The 18,039-nt window shown below is 43.0% G+C and overlaps 2 protein-coding genes and 1 non-coding gene across 3 annotated transcripts in view; 2 read left to right on the forward strand and 1 right to left on the reverse strand.

The window, feature by feature from the left end:
- Nucleotides 1-287: 287 nt before the first annotated feature.
- Nucleotides 288-390, reverse strand: LOC136377787 (U6 spliceosomal RNA). Its single transcript, XR_010746417.1, has one exon. It is a non-coding gene; the product is annotated as a U6 spliceosomal RNA (small nuclear RNA).
- An 832-nt stretch (nucleotides 391-1,222) lies between these two features.
- On the forward strand, nucleotides 1,223-2,111 carry LOC136407886 (ADP-ribosylation factor 3). The gene has a single exon (XM_066388490.1). The coding sequence runs from the start codon at nucleotides 1,335-1,337 to the stop codon at nucleotides 1,878-1,880; it is 546 nt and encodes a 181-aa protein (XP_066244587.1). The 5' UTR covers nucleotides 1,223-1,334; the 3' UTR covers nucleotides 1,881-2,111.
- An 11,210-nt stretch (nucleotides 2,112-13,321) lies between these two features.
- MYO1E (myosin IE) overlaps nucleotides 13,322-18,039 on the forward strand; it is a 243,090-nt gene continuing 238,372 nt past the window's right edge. Inside the window, exon 1 of the mRNA XM_066341498.1 lies at nucleotides 13,322-13,718. Coding sequence (XP_066197595.1) covers nucleotides 13,716-13,718 — 3 coding nt within the window. The 5' untranslated portion in view covers nucleotides 13,322-13,715. The remainder of the gene's footprint in view (nucleotides 13,719-18,039) is intronic.

Genomic DNA, 18,039 nt, shown 5'->3' on the forward strand with positions numbered 1-18,039 from the left:
AATATGTTGACCATGGTTCAAAAATCTAGCATATAAAACACATCCAGTCTGCAGAAGTCTTGTTCCTGCCCCTGCTCCCACATCTCACAAACACTACTTGTGTTTGAGTTTCTTTGAGTCTCTTCCAAAATACCTTCATGTAAACATAAATACTAATCTATTGTTTCCCTGTCCCTATTTCCTTACATAAAAGATAGCTTCATCTACCTACTATCGTTGATAAACTATTGCTTCACATATATACTATTGCTTGATATACATACTATTCTGTACTTTGCTTTTGAAAAGAAAATATGGAACGTTTCACAAGTTTGCGTGTCATCCTTGCACAGGGGTCGTGCTAATCTTCTCTGTATCGTTCCAGTTTCAGTACATGTGCTGCCAGAACATTTGTACTTTGCTCTTTTAATTTTAACTTATCAGACATCACAAAATTCTTTCCATCTCAGTTCAGAGAGAAATTCCTCATTCTGTTTTAAAAGCTCTTTAAAAATGTAAAAATAAACGATTTCACGTTGTCTCCTAGTATATTTAACCAGTTCTACTAGTGATAAACATTTGGGTTGTTTCCAATCTTTTTCTATGCCAATGATGCTTTGCAGACATATGTTAATTTGTATTAATGTGCGTCTACATCTTAGATAAATTAATTCCCAAAGGCAGAATGGCTGGGTCAGACACTGCACAATGCTGTAATGTTGCTATTGTAGAAGGTGTCAAATTGCTTTCCATAAAGCTTTTACCTAGTCATGGCCCACCAAAGAGATAGAAGAAACCTGTTTCCCCACATCCTTGCCAACAGAGAGATAAGGAGGGAGAGAAATTCAGAAAGGAGTCATTTGGCATCAAAAGCAGCAAGAAGACAACTAGATAAAAACTGCCAAAGGCATAGACAGTATCAGACCTTCCGTCTCCTCTGAGGTTCAACCCGTCTCTGACAGAGCCTCCCCGTGTCCTCTGTTAGCTGCAACTGAACAAGTCTTTCTCATTTTCTACAACAGATTCACCATTTCTTCACATATAAAAATCTTGGTTAGAGGTAGAAGGAAGGAAGAAGGCAATCGGGGAGCTGGGCCAGGGGAGCAGATCGGCTGAGGGAGCCCGAGGGACCTGAGCGAGAGCCGAGCGGAACCTGCGGGGGCGGAAGCGGCGGCCGCAGCGGCGGAGCTTGGAAGCCGGAACAGGAAGTACCAGGATTCCCGGAACAGAAAATGGAGCCATTGCTTACACCAGTGTTTGAGGATCAAGTCCTCCATCCCAAGGACCAGGCCAAAACCAGACTGCCACTGTCCCCACTTGGCCCCTACTGTCTTCAGAAAGCAGCTGGTGTGATCATGGGTAATATCTTTGGAAATCTTCTCAAGAGCCTGATTGGGAAGAAGGAGATGCGCATCCTGATGGTGGGCCTGGATGCCGCGGGAAAGACCACGATCCTGTATAAGCTGAAACTGGGGGAGATTGTCACCACAATCCCTACCATTGGGTTCAACGTGGAGACAGTGGAGTACAAGAACATCAGCTTCACAGTTTGGGATGTGGGTGGTCAGGACAAGATTCGGCCTCTCTGGAGACATTACTTCCAGAACACCCAAGGGTTGATATTTGTGGTCGACAGCAATGATCGAGAGCGAGTAAATGAGGCCCGGGAGGAGCTGATGAGGATGCTGGCAGAAGATGAGCTCCGGGATGCTGTGCTCCTTGTCTTTGCGAACAAACAGGATTTGCCGAATGCTATGAATGCTGCTGAGATCACAGACAAGCTGGGCCTGCATTCCCTGCGTCATCGCAACTGGTACATTCAGGCTACCTGTGCCACCAGTGGGGACGGGCTGTACGAAGGCCTGGACTGGCTGGCCAATCAGCTCAAAAACAAGAAGTGAGAGCCAGGCAGCCCCATCTGACCACCCCACCCACCCCTAACACCTACTGTCTCCCTTCCCAGCCCTACTCCATCCTTCCTGTTGCCATTGTGGGCAGGGCCCTGGGTATCATGTCTGTATGCCCAACAAGAGCCTTGTCTCTCCTGCCTCCCCTCCTTTCCCCTGCCCATGACCAGTCCCCAACTGCTGACCTGATGATGAATCATTCCAATTTACCAGATTTAAAACAAAACAAAACAAAACAAAAAAAATCTTGGTTAGAGTGTCATTCTGAAGCGCAGAGGTGACTGGTTCAATCCCCAATCCGGGCACATACAGAAACAGATCGATGTTTCTCTCTCATTCTCTCCCTTCTTCTCCCTCTAGAATCAATGAAAATAAACATAAAATAATAAAATCTTGTAGGAGAGAGTGTATGCAGTAGACTTTCACTTTTTATTTTATAAACTCTAAATTGGTAAGCTTTATTTTATAACAAGGAGTACCGTACCTATTTCTTTTGTGATTTTAAACAAATGGTAATGTACTTCAAAAAAACAATTGGAAGTCTAGTTACTTTTCTATTGGCTTTTATTTATCTATTCAATTACTTTATTTATTTTAATATTTTTTAGATTTTATTTATTCATTTTTAGAGAGAGAGGAGAGAGGGAGAGAGAAGGGGGGAGGAGCAGGAAGCATCAACTCCCATATGCGCCTTGACCAGGCAAGTCAGGGGTTTCGAACTGGAGACTTCAGCATTTCCAGGTCGACGCTTTATCCACTGCGCCACCACAGGTCAGGCAATCACTTCTTATTTTGATTGTTTTTTTCCCCTGCCAGGTGCCTTGAGGAATGGTTTTAAATACTGTATAGGGAAATTTATGAAGAAAATAATTTTACTTCTATTTCTTTATAAATTAATCCTAAGCATTGCCCCCCACCACCACCACCACTCTCATACCCACTCCCAATTTTTAAACTTAATAGAAATTAAGAAAAAATCTCTTAATGAGATTTTTAAGTTATATTTAAGTAATAGTTACTGGAGCTGGGATACCATCTTAGAGCAAATTTATAGAGATAAGGTTTGTAATAGCTGTATGCTGGTATTTTTATGTGCTATAGTGCACTTTTTTTGAGCGAGAAGGAAGGAAAGAGAAAGAGAAAGAAGGTAATGGAGAAAGAGAAAGAGAAAGAGAGAGAGAGAAGCATCAACTCATTGTTTCATTTAGATATACTATTGATTGCTTCTCATATGTGCCCTGACTGGGGCTCAAACTGGTGACCTTATGGTTAATTAAGCTGGCACCCTCAGTATCGAGCTGATGCCCTCAGCATCCAGCCAGTGACCTTGGCACTCTGGAACAATGCTCTATCCCCTGGGCCACCGGCCAGGGCTGCTCTAGTGCACTTTTTAATCCACTGAGGTCACTTATATAAGTGCACATTTATATCCATTTTATTTCATTTGGAGCAAAACTATACTTAAGTTAGAGAAGCTTATAAATGTCACAGCTGCTTTTAGAATCACATTTTGGCCAAATATTAAATTCCTTATCAAAGTATCCTCCTATGGGAAACTGTCACAACTTTGTCACCTGTGACTGTGTTTTGGGATTTCCAGAAATTTCATATAGTGAAAGGGAGAGACCATCTCCTGGTGCCCTTGACCTTTGTACATTCACTTTTTTCTTTTTTAAATTATTTGGTGGTATTTTTTTAAGATTTTTTTTATTTATTCATTTTAGAGAGGGGGGAGAGAGAGAAGAGAAAGAGAAAGGGGGAGGTGCAGGAAGCATCAACTCCAGTATGTGCCTTGACCGGGTAAGGCCAGGGTTTTGAACCAGTGAGCTTGGCGTTTCCAGGTCAATGTTTTATTCGCTGCACCACCATAGGCCAGGCTGTACATTGACTTTTGTACAGATAAGGACATTACACATTAATGCACCTGAACCATCTCTCTGATACAGCGTCAGGCAAAAAGCCAGATAACAAAGAAACATTTTATTGATCTCATGGGCACACTTCCTGTTAGCTCAGCTCCCAGCTCAGTTCCATTCTTGTCAGCCTCTCAGCATTTATTCAACTAGGTTCCAAATAAATTGCACTTAGCCTTGTTGCTTTATCAAGATTAATGAAATATGGGGAAAACATAAATGCAAACACCAGTAACCAGAAGTGTAGTTCTCATAAACTTAGAATAAGAGAGACGAAGAAGGAGATCATTAGGTGGCGGAAGGTGCTGAATCTTTCGCCTCAATAATGACAACTTATATTGATTGAGCTCTGCATCAGTCACTATTCTAATCACTTTAGAGGATCTAATTTACCAAATCCTCACAAATATTATGCAAGAAATAAACAGTGGAGGCATTATCATTATCTCCGTTTTTACAGATAAGGAAAACAATCCACGATTCATAGAGGGGTAAACAGACTGACCCAAATCATAAAGCTCCCTTTTAGATGTTAGATGGTCAGCTCTGCTCTGTTGGGATGGAGAAGCCCAAATTGAAAGAACATCTACTAAATTCGGGAATTATAGCTTCAGACTATATCTAAGAAAAAAGGCACAATTAAGAGTTTTATACTACGCTATTTTACCTCTCTAAAAATAAAAGCGTCTCCTTAAAAAACATAAATCTGTTTTTGAATTTAATACATCTGACACTGGTGTGTATTTTCAGGAACAATGTTGTATATGATGTCCATGGAAAGATGCGAGTGCCTACAACAGTGCCCAGCAAACGTGTGTTGTGGTGGAGAGTGAGACAGGCACGTTTTGAACACCATGCTACCAACACAGAGAAAACCAACACCAAGGAACACTTTTGTCAAATAAACCCCTCTGTTGATGGATAATGGGGCAGTCTATGCATTCATGGCGGCAGGAGGTATATGGGAAATCTCTGTTCTTTTCCCACAATTTTGCTCTGAATCAAAAACTTGCTCTAAGAAATAAAGTTTATTAAAAAAGAGTAACTCTCCCCAAGTATTTGTAGCAGTATCTTGGAAAATATGTCATCTTCAACACACACACACACACCTATGTGTATATATGAATATTTATAGGCTTATATAAACACACATATGTAAGTGCATGATGAAAAAGCAAAACATAGGTCACATCTTTAATATATAAATACACTTGTGTTTGTAGGTATACGTTGATAAAGTTGAAATGACAGCTATTGTTGCAAGACCCATCTCTTTTTTTTCTGTAGAAGAGGGGAATGGAATTGCCCTCGTGGCCTCACCGAGACAACTGCATGTAAACAGGGCGCTAAACTGATGCCGTTGGCAAACTGCTGAGTGGCCCGAATTTGGAGTGTCTACCATGTCCCTCCTCAGAGATTCTGTCCCTAGTCACCATCTCTTTTTAATGAGGCAGTAGCTTTAAGGCATCAAGCCTGTGACAACACTTGCTTGGAATGCAACTGTACACACCTGATTCAAGCACAGCCTTCCACAGGCTTTCAAGTGACCTGCGACCTGGGTGGTGTGGTTTGCAAGCTTGGACTAGGTGAGTCAGGTTCTCTCTTTCTTTCTCTCCCTCCCTCCCTTTCTCTCTCTAGAACTTGAGTCAAGAAACCTACAGGCAAGTTTCCAGTGAACTGTGAACAGCATTTTTGGAAGGTAGTTTGGGGCCTGAGTAAGGATGCTGACCAACTAAAGACACTGCAAGCTGAAATTATGGGAGGAGGGGCCACTGAGTACATGGGAGAAGCGTGAAGAGACAGAGAATATCTATTCATGCAGAGAAGCCAGGAATCCAGAAAAGGGCAGAGAGCTGGTGCAACCCTACCATGTTTTGCTTTCCCTGAGCTCCTGGGCACATAAGACTTTTTTTTCTTTTTTTTTTTGTGACAGAGACAGAGAGAAGTACAGATAGGGACAGACAGGAAGAGAGACAGATGAGAAGCATCATTTCTTCGTGTGGCTCCTTAGTCTCCTTACTTGTTCATTGATTGCTTTCTCATATGTGCCTTGATGGGGGTGGGGGACTGCAGCGGAGCGAGTGACCCCTTGCTCAAGCCAGCGACCTTGGGCTTCAAGACAGTGACCACTGTGCTCAAGCCAGTGATCATGGGGTCATGTCTATGATCCCACGCTCAAGCCAGCAACCCCTTGCTCAAGCTGGTGAGCTCACGGTCAAGCCGGATAAGCCCGCACTCAAGCTGGCGACCTTGAGGTTTTGAACCTAGGTCCTCCACAACTCAGTCCAACGCTTTATCCACTACGTCACCACCTGATCTGGCTAGGCACATAGCCTTTTAAAATTTTTTTATCATGAAGCAACCCAGGTGCCTTTTTATTTATTTATTATTTATTTACTTACTTAGCTACTTACTTATTCCTTGTTACTAAAAGAGATAAAATTGCAACAGCAGATAGCAAGAGAACAAAAAGCCTCTGACAGTGGAGGATATAAACTTTTTTTTTTTTTTTTTTACAGAGACAGAGAGTCAGAGAGAGGGATAGATAGGGACAGACAGACAAGAACGGAGAGAGATGAGAAGCATCAATCATTAGTTTTTCGTAGTGACACCTTAGTTGTTCATTGATTGCTTTTTCATATGTGCCTTGACCTGGGCGGGGGGGGGTGGGTGGGCTACAGCAGACCGAGTAACCCCTTGCTTGAGCCAGTGACCTTGGGTCCAAGCTAGTGAGCTTTGCTCAAACCAGATGAGCCCGTACTCAAGCTGGTGACCTCGGGGTTTCGAACCTGGGTCTTCCGCATCCCAGTCCAACACTCTATCCACTGCGCCACCGCCTGGTCAGGCTGGAGGATATAAACTTTAAAAAACAAGAACAAAACTGCCCCAAACCAAAAAAAGACAGAAGTACACAAACACAGAGGTCCAGGGCCATGCAGTATAATGGCAAACAGTCATTTCACTCAATAATCCCCAGGACCTCAGCTCAGGACAGGCCTATGAGGTAATCGATATTGATACTGATGACTTTGAGTCTTCAGGCACAAGGTTGCTTGATGTTCAGTATATTTTCAGAAGGCAATGAGGCATGTAGTTTTTACCTCAGAAAAAATTTCCTTCAAGTTAAAAAAGTTTTGGTACTTTAATAAGGTAAGGCTTATGCAGTTATTTGTTTGTTTGTTTAGTTTTTTTAATGCATATATTTATGTATGCCTTGTTCCAGTAAAAATTAAGAATGACTTACAAGAACACACAAAGTCCAATCAAAGAGCATAAGATGACAGGGGAAGAAGAAAGCAGCCAGGGTGCAGACACAGAACGACCCAGGAGATTCTGACATCTGCAGACCTCTTCGCTCCTGCATAGATCGTGGAACACGAACAGTATTACTCACTATCTCGTCATTTAAAAACAGAACAGCCAGGGCTTAGCTTCTGGATGTAAAAAGTTGAATTAAAACTAGAAGAAAGAAAATATTGGCTTAAATCAGAGAAAATATAAGAATAAATGTATATGAACGTGTATTTATTTATTTTAAAGACTTTGTTTATTGATTTTACAGAGTGGAGGGGAGGAAGCAAGAAGTATCCACTCATAGATAGTTGCTTTACATTAGTTGTTCATTGGTTGCTTGTAGTATGTGCCTTGACCGGGCAAGCCTAGGGTTTCGAACCAGTGACCTCAGCATTTTAGGTCAGCGCTTTATCCACCAAGCCACCACGGGCCAGGCGTTATATAAACAGGTATTTAATAAGCTGAACATTTTCTGTTCCTTTATTTTGGTAAAATAATTCTCTTATTTCAGTAAAATATTTGTTACATTATAGCAAAAAAATTATATTAATCAGCATCATATGGCAGTACCTAACCATTAAAAATTCTTGGCAATATCCTTTTTACAAAACAATATTAACATATTAGGTGAAGAACACAGATGTTTAAAGTTGAGTTAAATTCTTTACACAAATGTAATTCTTATGTCCCACAAAACCCCCCAAAAATTTGGCCCTGGATGCTGGCTCAGTTGATAGAGCATCGGCCAGGCATATGAATGTCCCAGGCTTGATCCTGGTCAGGGCACACAGGAGAGGCGACCATCTGCTTCTCCACTCCTCCCTCTCCCCCTTTTCTCCCTCTTCCCCTGCCGCAGCCAGTGGCTTGATTGGGTTGAGTGTCAGGTGCTGAGAATAGCTCCACTGGAGCGCATCCACCTCAGGCACTAAAATTAGCTTGCTACTCTAGCATTGGCCTTTGATGGGGTTGCCGGGTGGATCCCAGTTGGGAATCTGCAGTCCGCCTCACAATCTCCCCTCCTCACACCTAAAAAAAAGAGAGAGAGAGAATTTTTCCAGGAGCCCTGGTTTGGAGAGAATTTCAAGGCTTTCCCATTCATACTGGGCCTGCAGTAGGAAAAATTACTTCTTTTTTTAAAAAATTTTATTTTATTTATTCATTTTAGAGAGGAGAGAGAAATGGAGAAAGAGAGACAGAGAGAGAAGGTGGGAAGGAGCTGGAAGCATCAACTCCCATATGTGCCTTGACCAGGCAAGCCCAGTGTTTCGAACCGGTGACCTCAGCATTTCCAGGTCGACGCTTTATCCACTGCGCCACCACAGGTCAGGCCAGGAAAATTACTTCTGATGCACATTCCTACTACAGAGTCACTGCTTAGAAGGTAACAGTTTGGGCTTCAGAATCAAGAATTGTAGAGATTTGATGCATGATAGCTAAATAATAGCTTGGGCAAGTTACTTTATCTAAATAAAAAAAAGTTAATAGGAGTGTGTGGAAGATTAAATAAACTATTGTTCAGTAAGCACTTAGCTAAGTAGGTGATGCCTACTGAACCTAATAAATGATGACTGTGACAGTAGAAACTGATTATCTGGGTCTTTTCACATTAACGTGATACAGGTCTGTCTTTCTTGAGTGTCTTGTTAAAGATTTCTGGCCTCCTTTCCCCAATAACAAATTTTTCTTTAATGGTATCATTCCTAGTGATGCATTCTGATGTTCTTGGTACCGACATGGAAACTAGTTTCCTTGCTTTATATAGTCTTCTTACTGATTATTTTCCAAAATGTATAAGCAGTGATTTTTTTCCATTGGTAGATTTATACAGAAAATTGTGTTTTGTATTCATCTTGAGTTTTTCTTTTTTTCCTTTTCATCCTCCCCCAGGTAGATAAATGTAGTTAATCACACCAACAGATGTATAAAGTCTCATCTGACTAGCTCCATCATGTGTCTAGAATGAATTTTACAATTTTAAAGGCTGATTTCACTTCACTGCTATTATTACCTCAAATAAGAGTTAATACCTGGTATTATATTACTGAGCCCTCTGAAAAATAAGTGTAAATGAAGAAAATTGGAAAAACTTTCATTTTAAAGAGTGAGGATTCGGGGGGGGGTAAATTTGGTAAAAAACACAAACTAGGGTGACCATAATTTATCACTCAAACTGGGCCTTTTGGGGAATGCAAGAGGGGTGCGGTTAATTATTTCACTGAGATAAAGGCATACGCCAGCACTTATCACCCTTGCCAGAACTGACAATGCACCTCCCTAAGATGGGAATGGAACAAGGTAGGCTTAAAAGGGATTCTTCATGAAATTGAACGTTCTACCAAAAGATCAGACATTATATTCTATGTTCAGACTGAATTAGTGAGTTCTGCTTTAAGAATCCAAGCTGAACTTCTGTCCTTATACTATCACTTACTAATCCTTATCCTGCAAGAAAAACACAGTGATGGACACAAAGACTCAGAGAGGCAAAATGCATCTGATCCAGAGCTGTGGGTCCTAATGTTTTGGCATTTATGGCATCTTTGAGATTTGGGTGAAAACTATGAACTCTCTCTGAAGAAACGGCACACAGAAACAGCCCCCCACCCCTTGGCATAAAATTCAGAGGGCCAAAGCCTGTCTGATCTTACCCAGGGACCTAGGAACACATAGTATAGGTGAAGGGGAAAAGGTACAAATATCTGTTAACCAACTTTACATAAATTTCATTTCATATCGATAGCAATCTATCTTATAGATAAGGGAACTGAAATTCAGAAAATTAAGATCTCACAGCTTAAGTAGGAAAGGCAAAATTTCAAACTTAAGACTATGTGTTGATGAATCTCACAATCTAGTAAGTACTCCTAAAACATAAAAATTAATATATTTATATTTCAGTCTGGAAAGGGATTTTTATCACAAAGTCATGAAAAACAAGTACAAGCATAGATCTTTATTTAAGTCCTACCTACTAGTGTTGGTAATACCTCTTAATTTTTTTTTTTTAATTTATTGATTTTAGTGAGAGAGGAAGGTGAAGAGAGAGGGAGAGAGAAACATTGATCCGTTTCTGTATGTGCCCTGACCAGGGATGGAACCGGCAATCTTTGTGTACCGGGACAACGCTCTAACCAACTGAGCTATCTGGCCGGGGCTTAAGAGTTGGTAATAACTCTCAAGACTGGAAAGGGATTACGAGGGCAAATAAAAGCAAGCATTTTAAAAAATCTCAACTAAAAAATAGTGTCAAGGTAGTTTTAGATAAATCCAAGGTTGATAGGTTATTGATTGATTAAGTGATTGTCAGCGTTTCAATATATTCATAGGTTAACCTTCGGGAAAACAACATCTTGGCCTGTATCACTTGAAATCCATCTCAATTTAACTACTAACCAGGATTAACCATGGACTAGATGGGGGTTGGTTAGGGCACCGTGTTAAGTAGTGGTTCTTGTGTTAGTAAACTCAAGTTTCCCTCTAGGTAACTTCTGGTCATTAGTACTTAAAATGACAGATTGTATTCTAAACCTGATGTGCCCCGACACATGGAATCAGATTTACCTGAGAATTTGGTGGGTCATGTCTGTAGGTACCTAGCAATGTCTAGTACAGGTGTAGTCAACCTTTTTATACCTACCGCCTACTTTTGTATCTCTGTTAGTAGGAAAATTTTCTAACCGCCCACCGGTTCCATAGTAATGGTGATTTATAAAGTAGGGAAGTAACTTTACTTTATAAAATTTATAAAGCAGAGTTACAGCAAGTTAAAACACATAATAATAATTACTTATCAAGTACTTTACGTTGGATTTTCTCTAAGTTTGGCAGAATAAATCTTTATAAAACAACTTACTCTAGTTAAATCTATCTTTTTATTTATACTTTGGTTGCTCCGCTACCGCCCACCATGAAAGCTGGAACGCCCACTAGTTGGGCGGTAGGGATCAGGTTGACTGCCACTGGTCTAGTACATAACAAGTGCTCAATAGATGTCCTGCTGTTTCCTTTTCAGTATACACTGCAGACCACTGCCAGACGAATTTTCTAATCTAAACTACATACAGCTCCAAATATGGCAATTCCTCACTCAAAACTACTGTCACTTCTCATGATATTTTTACTGTTCCTGTGATTATTTATCATTTAAAAATTTATCTTCTCTCTCACTCCTTCTAAAATCATAAGCTCAGTGGGGGCAGACAGAGACCATTGTACTTAAGGTTGCCGTTCTGACTATACAGTAAGCATTCAATTATATCTACTGCCTAACTGTGTGCACGATTACTACAAGAACTTAGTCAACATGATTTTATTTCAATTTTTAAAATACATATATAATTAACATACCATAAAATTCACCCTTTTAAAATGTACAATTCAGTGGGTTTTAGTATACTCACAAAGTTGCATAACTGTCACCACTATCTAATTACAGAATATTTTCATTGCCTTACTAAGAAAACGCATACCCAGTGGCAGTTACTCCTATTCTCCCCTCCTCCCAGCCCCTGGCAACCACTAATTTACTTCATCTTCATAGATTTCCCTCCTTCTCTACTTTCATATAACTGGAATCATATAATATGTAGTGTTCTGTGTCTGGCTTTTCTTATGGAATGTTTTCAAGATTCATCTATGTTGTAGCCTTTGTCTGCAGTCCCTTCCTTTTTAATGGCTAAATAATATTCCATTATATGGATATACTTGTTTTTCCATTCTAGACAAGATTATTTTGATTTTTTCTGTTTACTGGTTTCAGAGAAAAAAGAAGGGGGGGGGGGAGAGAGAGAAACATTGATTTGTTGTTCCACTTATTTATGCATTCATCGGTTGATTCTTCTATGGGCCCTAAATCAAATCTGCAACCTTGGCACATATAGGGAGGATGCTCTAATCAACTGAGCTACCCTGCCAGGGCCTAGACAAGGGGATTTTAAATATCCACTCCAATTTTAGGACCCTATATTTCAGTGAATGGCTACCACCGTCATTCTTTTTTATTTTTTTAATTAAAACATTTTTAAAATTTATTCATTCTAGAGAGGAGGGGTGAAAGGGAGAAAGAAAGAGAGAGAGAGAGAAGGGCAGAAGGAGGAGCAGGAAGCATCTACTCTCACATGTGCCTTGACCAGGGAAACCCAGGGTTTTGAACCAGCGACCTCAGTGTTCCAGTCAACACTTTACCCACTATGCCACCATAGGTCAGGCCTTTTTAAACTTTTTTTTAAGACTTTATTTATTCATTTTAGAGAGATGGGGGGGGGCGGAGAAGGGGGTAGAAGCGGGAAACATCAACTCCCATATGTGCCTTGACCAGGCAAGCCCAGGGCCTCAGAGTTTCGAGTAGACATTTTACCCACTATGCCACCATAGGTCACCACCGTGGTTATTAAAGTAGTCAGTAAAGCATTGCATTTCATAGTTTTTCTGTACCTTGCAGTTTTCAAATTTTACCACTGCCGCCAGGCGCACAATCCTGTTGTGACCCACCAAGTTTATTTCCCGAACGCTTAAAATACTAAACTCAGACAACTTACCTATATCTCAGGATTCTGCGTTCCCCCACCCAATATTCTGTCTACCTGATTTCTTGAAACTCCTCACGGTGGAATAATGTATTTTCACAGTTCTGATTGCTCTCAACAGATACGCGCGGACTGAGGTTGGATGGTGCTTTCTCCCCACTTCTCTCTCCCCTCCCTCTGCTCACTGCAAGTGCAGGTTCATCAAAACATCCACCCCCACCCCCTGCCAAAAGCCTTCCTTTGTTTTCCAGGGAAACGCAGGTAAAAGGAGGGGTGGGGGAAATGGTATTTTTTACTTTCCTCACAATCCAGACGTTGGAAAGAAAAAGGATTTCCTTTGGGTTGCTGCCACGACGCTGATCTTTTATGCTGATAAAATATTTCCTTGTAAAAATAAAGTTATGGAAAAAGTACATACCATTTCAGCTTGGAAGCTACACCTACTCTAACTTTCGCGTTGAAAAGAAAAAAAAGTAGTGAGAGGTTTACCTCTCTTTCACAGTTTTCCTTCTGACAGTTACCGGGAGCGAGCTGGGTAAGCAGCGCTGTTCGGTGGCTGGCGTGGAGGAGGACTACAGGATCCAGAGGTCTTTGGAAACTCCAACAGCTCCAAGCTTGTTGGCTACTACGGTTTCCCTAAGGAGTGACGCTGTGAAAACAAACCCTGATTGGTCAGGCCTGAACTGAATTCTCCATTTATGGACAGATTGCCCAGCCCGACTGGAGGCTCAGCCAGAGGAGTACGGAGTAAGTGGCCGAAGAAAGAGGAGCGAGGCAGGGCAGCTAGGTAGACGCGCTGAGAGCATCGGACTCTTCTAGGCGGGCGGCGAGCGCCTGGTCTGAGTGGACCCCTGCCCTCGGCAGCATACGCCCAGCCTGTTAAGTAGCCTCCCTGTCGCCCTCACCTAGAACCACCGATCCCGCCTGGATGGAGTCCCCCCAGGGTTCCCATTGGCTCCTGTGAGTGCTTGGGTGTCGAGAGCCCGTTTTTGGCGAAGGGAACCAACTTTTGAAGTTCGCCTAGGAGACTACGTTCCAGCAGCCCCAGCACCCCGGCAGCCGGACCCGGCAGAGGCTCAACCGCGGCGCGAGTCACTATGGTGAGTTGGCCGCGCAGCGTCTCAGGACGCCTGACCCTGGGCTGGGGCAGGAAGCCCCGGCGCTGGGCATCCACCTTGGGCTCGCTGCCCAGGCCAAGGGTGGAGAAGGTGGACGCCGGAGTCGGCACGTCGCGAGCTTATTTCCTGCTGCCTACCTTCACCCGGGGCTGGGGGAGAGGGAGCGAGGGGCCAAGGAAAACTTTTCTTTCAAGTCGCTTTCAGCGCCGCGAAACTTTTTATGGCAGGGTTGCGATGGCTGCCAGCTGTCGGAAGCCAGAGCATGGGGAGATGTGTGTTCCGGGGCACGGCCCTCGGAGAGGGTCCCTTTCTTCCTGCGGGGAAGATGGGGCAGCCGCCTGTGCCCCTCTGGTCCCACCGGCCGGGTCGCGGATGGCCGGCACGTTGGCGCGGGAGCCGGCCGGCTGCGCCCCCTCGGTCCCCGCGCGCCCCTCCCGCCGCGGGCACCGGCGCGGGCTGCCTCCCTCTCCCCCTCCGCCCGGTCGCCGGCCTCCGCACGCTGGCGGGGGCGGCGCGGGCCGCACAAAGGCCGGTAGGGGCGCCAGGTAGGGTGAGCACCTGGCGGAGAACTGGCGCCCCGGAGAGAAAGTGACCCGACGCAGCCCCGAGCTACGCTGGACTGGCCTTTGCGCGGAGCCGGCCCGGAGGGTCTTTGCGCTCAAGACGCGAAGTAAACACCCCCGCCCCTACTCTTCACCTCTTCCCCAATGCGAGGTGACTGGCCCTTTTCGGGTGTATCGTGAACGGTTCGCACGGGAGGAAGTCGAGTTTTTTGTTCCTTTTCCGTTGGCACTTTGGGAATACCTGGAAGTGGCTGACTTTTTCTCTGCTTCGTTTTTTGACTTTTTCTCTTTCGCCCGAACTCCCCGCCCCGGCCACCCCGACCCCAACAGCTTTAGCCGCATCCCTTGGGCTTTGGTGTACTTGACGGTCCGACACACAAAAGCAGTGACTATTTTGAAGAGATTGGCAGCCCATCAGAAGAAAAAAGATAAAGTTCTTCATAGTTTCCACACTTGCTTCTTTTCAAACAATCCTGCTTAGGTGGATGAACTGGTCCTCTTCTGGTTTGTTTGGTTTTTTTAATGACTGTGAAAGTGGAGCGAAGTCAAAATGATAACCAGTACAGCACTAATTTAAAAATCTATCCCGCATGACCTGACTGAGGGACGTGTAGTTTAAAGGCCCATCGGATCCTACATACAAAACCCAAAGCAGCCCTTGACCCAGTACGGTGTTTGTTCAAAAGAATAATTAAAAACAAACAATATTTAAAAGGACAGCCTTGACCAAAGATTTTTCTTTTTACATAGCCCAAGATTATGTTACCTTTGCCCCTACGTAAGAGGACACTTGATCTGTAAATTTCCTGTTTCACTTTTAGGGTTTAAGAAGTCAGTCTACCTTACATTATTTTTGGAACCCCTATAAAGAACCATTTACTTACACTGAGTGTGTGTCTGGGTGGGGCTACCTAATTGGGCCACTGCGTAATTGGCCACTTGAACTTAAGCAATGTGATAGTCCTAGTACTTTAGAATTGCTGTAATTATTTTCCATGGTCCAATATTTCTAGAAAAGAAATCAACATGTTTTTGTCAAGAACCTAAAGAATCTTACTGAATTTAAAGTACTTGAGGAAGTGGTACCTTGAGATTATTAACTTTCCCTTTGTTAATTTGTTTTTCATGCTGGGCAGAGGAAAAACTAATGAAGGATACTTTTTTGGTGACTTCAGAAACTTGGTGCTCAATGAGGTCTCATTGCTGTTGAAGTTTATGGTTGGTAAATGGGTGCAGAGGAGAACGTTAAGAAGAGAGTGGTTTCCAGAGTTGTGTAGCTTGTCTGTCAGAGCACAGGGTGTGACTTACCTATTGATGGACCCTCTGCCAACAGCACAGATGGCCATGTTGTGGGCTGCCAGGAGATTATCAGTGCATCAGATACGGTTGCTGATGCCGCAATTCCCTGACAGAAAAGTTGAAACAGCTGGCTGTCCTGAAACAGGAGCTGTGCCATCACTGGATCTACTGGATCTAGAGCAATTTGGCAAAAATTCAACAAATCATTTCTTCACTGACTTGAAAAATTAGAATTTGTTCATTAGATCGGTGAAGTTGCCTTAGAGCATCAGCGTCTTAAATAGGCAGAAACCTCAGTTATGATGTTTACTGTTTATAGAAGACCCCTTCAAGCCAAACAAGGCTTCACATCTGTCTGGGTCTGCCCAGCTGCTTCCCTCAGCTGCTTAGAACAGGAAGAGAGGGGAACTGGCTTCAGTGGGCGTGGCTGAGGGTTAGCGAGGAGAATAGAATGCATCAGGCTCTTCTTTGGCTGGGCTATAAGGAAAGCACCTGTACTGCTGATTCCTCTCTCTCTCTTTTCTGTCTCTGTCTCTCTCTCTTTCTGTCTCTCTGTCTCTGTGTGTGTGTTCATGGTCTTTTAGGAAGTCTGGCAGCTTTGCAGTAGGAAGGCTCTCTACCTGTACCCAAGGCCCAACCAGGACTCAGTCAGTTGTGACTCATAGGAAGATAGCCATTTACTGACTTACGAACACAGTGTACAGTTTATATTTACCTGAACTTTTCCTACTCAGAACTCATTTTGGTACACTTCACTTTTTTTCCATCTTTGGAGAACCAGGAACTCTGCCAGGCAATAGAAAGTTTTAGGAGACTTGAAGAACTTAAGAAAAAAATCTCTGATGTCTTTTTGTATATGTTAGTTTAGGAGGGTACAATTATCTCTTTGACTTTAATTAAATTCAAGGTTTCCTTCATAGAATCCGGCTTTATTGTCATCCACAAAGAAAGCTCTGCTTTTGTGGCCATGGCCAGTCTGTACCTCTGCTGTACACTTTGGACCCAGAAATTATGATACATAGATGTTTCCTGCAACTTAGACTGAAGAATCTGAGTAAATATGAATTGGCCATCACCTCAGGATATATTCAAGATGTGGTCCCTTGTTCTTACTTGCATATTACTTGTGGGTAAATTGCAGATATTACACATGAAAATACACAGGAATGAATTTATGAACTTATGGATAGCTGACTTCAAGGCAGGTAAGTTCCTTTGGGCTTTGAAAGCATGTCATGTATTTCCAGTGTCTGAAATCCATTTCAAATATGTTTTCTGGAAAGGTAACCTAGTCCGTTCCCACTGATTAGTTTATCAGATTGCTAAGTAGTTTCCTGGCCAAAATAAAACAATACGACAAAACAAAACCAGAACAGAATGCAATAAAGTGCAGAAATGTTTTGATGGAGGCGGAGGGGTTAGAGAAAGATCTGGAGTCAAGACGTTATCTAGGGGTGAGAGTAGGTGGGCCAGCCCAGTGCAAGGAGGGAAGCCCAGGGGAGCAGTGGTTGGAGAGGGATCGAAAGGGGAGGAAGCGTACATTTGCAGAAGCTGGAAGCCACCTCCTCCACCATTTTGTCCATGATTTTAGCTCTATCAGTGGTTGCAAACTCAAACATCTATCTAGGGAGGCCAGGATAGTTTTTGATGGAGTGAGGCTGGCCTCTGGAGAATAAATATGGAACATATGCCCCGTCTAAAGAGGCATCATTAACTCGACCCTAGGCCCTCGTTACATTGACCATGTTACCAAATTGTCTTTTTTTTAAAAAGATAAAGTTGAAAAATCCAGATTTTGGCCTGATCTGTGGTGGCGCAGTGGATAAATTGTTGATCTGGAATGCTGAGGTCGCCAGTTCAAAGCCCTGGGCTTGCCCAGTCAAGGCACATACATATGGGAAGCATCTACTACAAGTTGATGATTCTCCTTTCTCTTTCTCTTCTACCTCTATCTAAAAATCAATCAATAAAAACAAAGAAGAAGAAGAAGAAGGAAATCCAGATTTTTACACCAGACTGACCAATTTTTTTTAAAACTTTATTTATTTATTCATTTTAGAGAGGAGAGAGAGAGAGAGACAGAGAGAAGGGAGGAGCAGAAAGCATCAACTCCCATATGTGCCTTGACCAGGCAAGCCTAGGGTTTTGAACCAGCGACCTCAGCATTCCAGGTCGAAGCTTTATCCACTGCGCCACCACAGGTTAGGCTAAACTGGCCAATTTTTGAAAGTGTCCTGATCATTACTGAGAGGGCAACAAACACTTGCAGGTCAGCTGTTGACAGCCATTCCCTTGTGAATCTCAGAGTGGTGGCCTGTGAACCACCCCACTTCTTTCCTTTCGTTCACCAGCACGATTTTCTAAACTTTAGCTGCATGCCCAGTAATGCTGTTAGATTTTTATTGATACATCCACACCTTCCCGCTCGGTTTCCCTTAAAA

Source organism: Saccopteryx leptura, chromosome 6 (assembly GCF_036850995.1).
Source record: "Saccopteryx leptura isolate mSacLep1 chromosome 6, mSacLep1_pri_phased_curated, whole genome shotgun sequence".
NCBI lineage: Eukaryota > Metazoa > Chordata > Mammalia > Chiroptera > Emballonuridae > Saccopteryx > Saccopteryx leptura.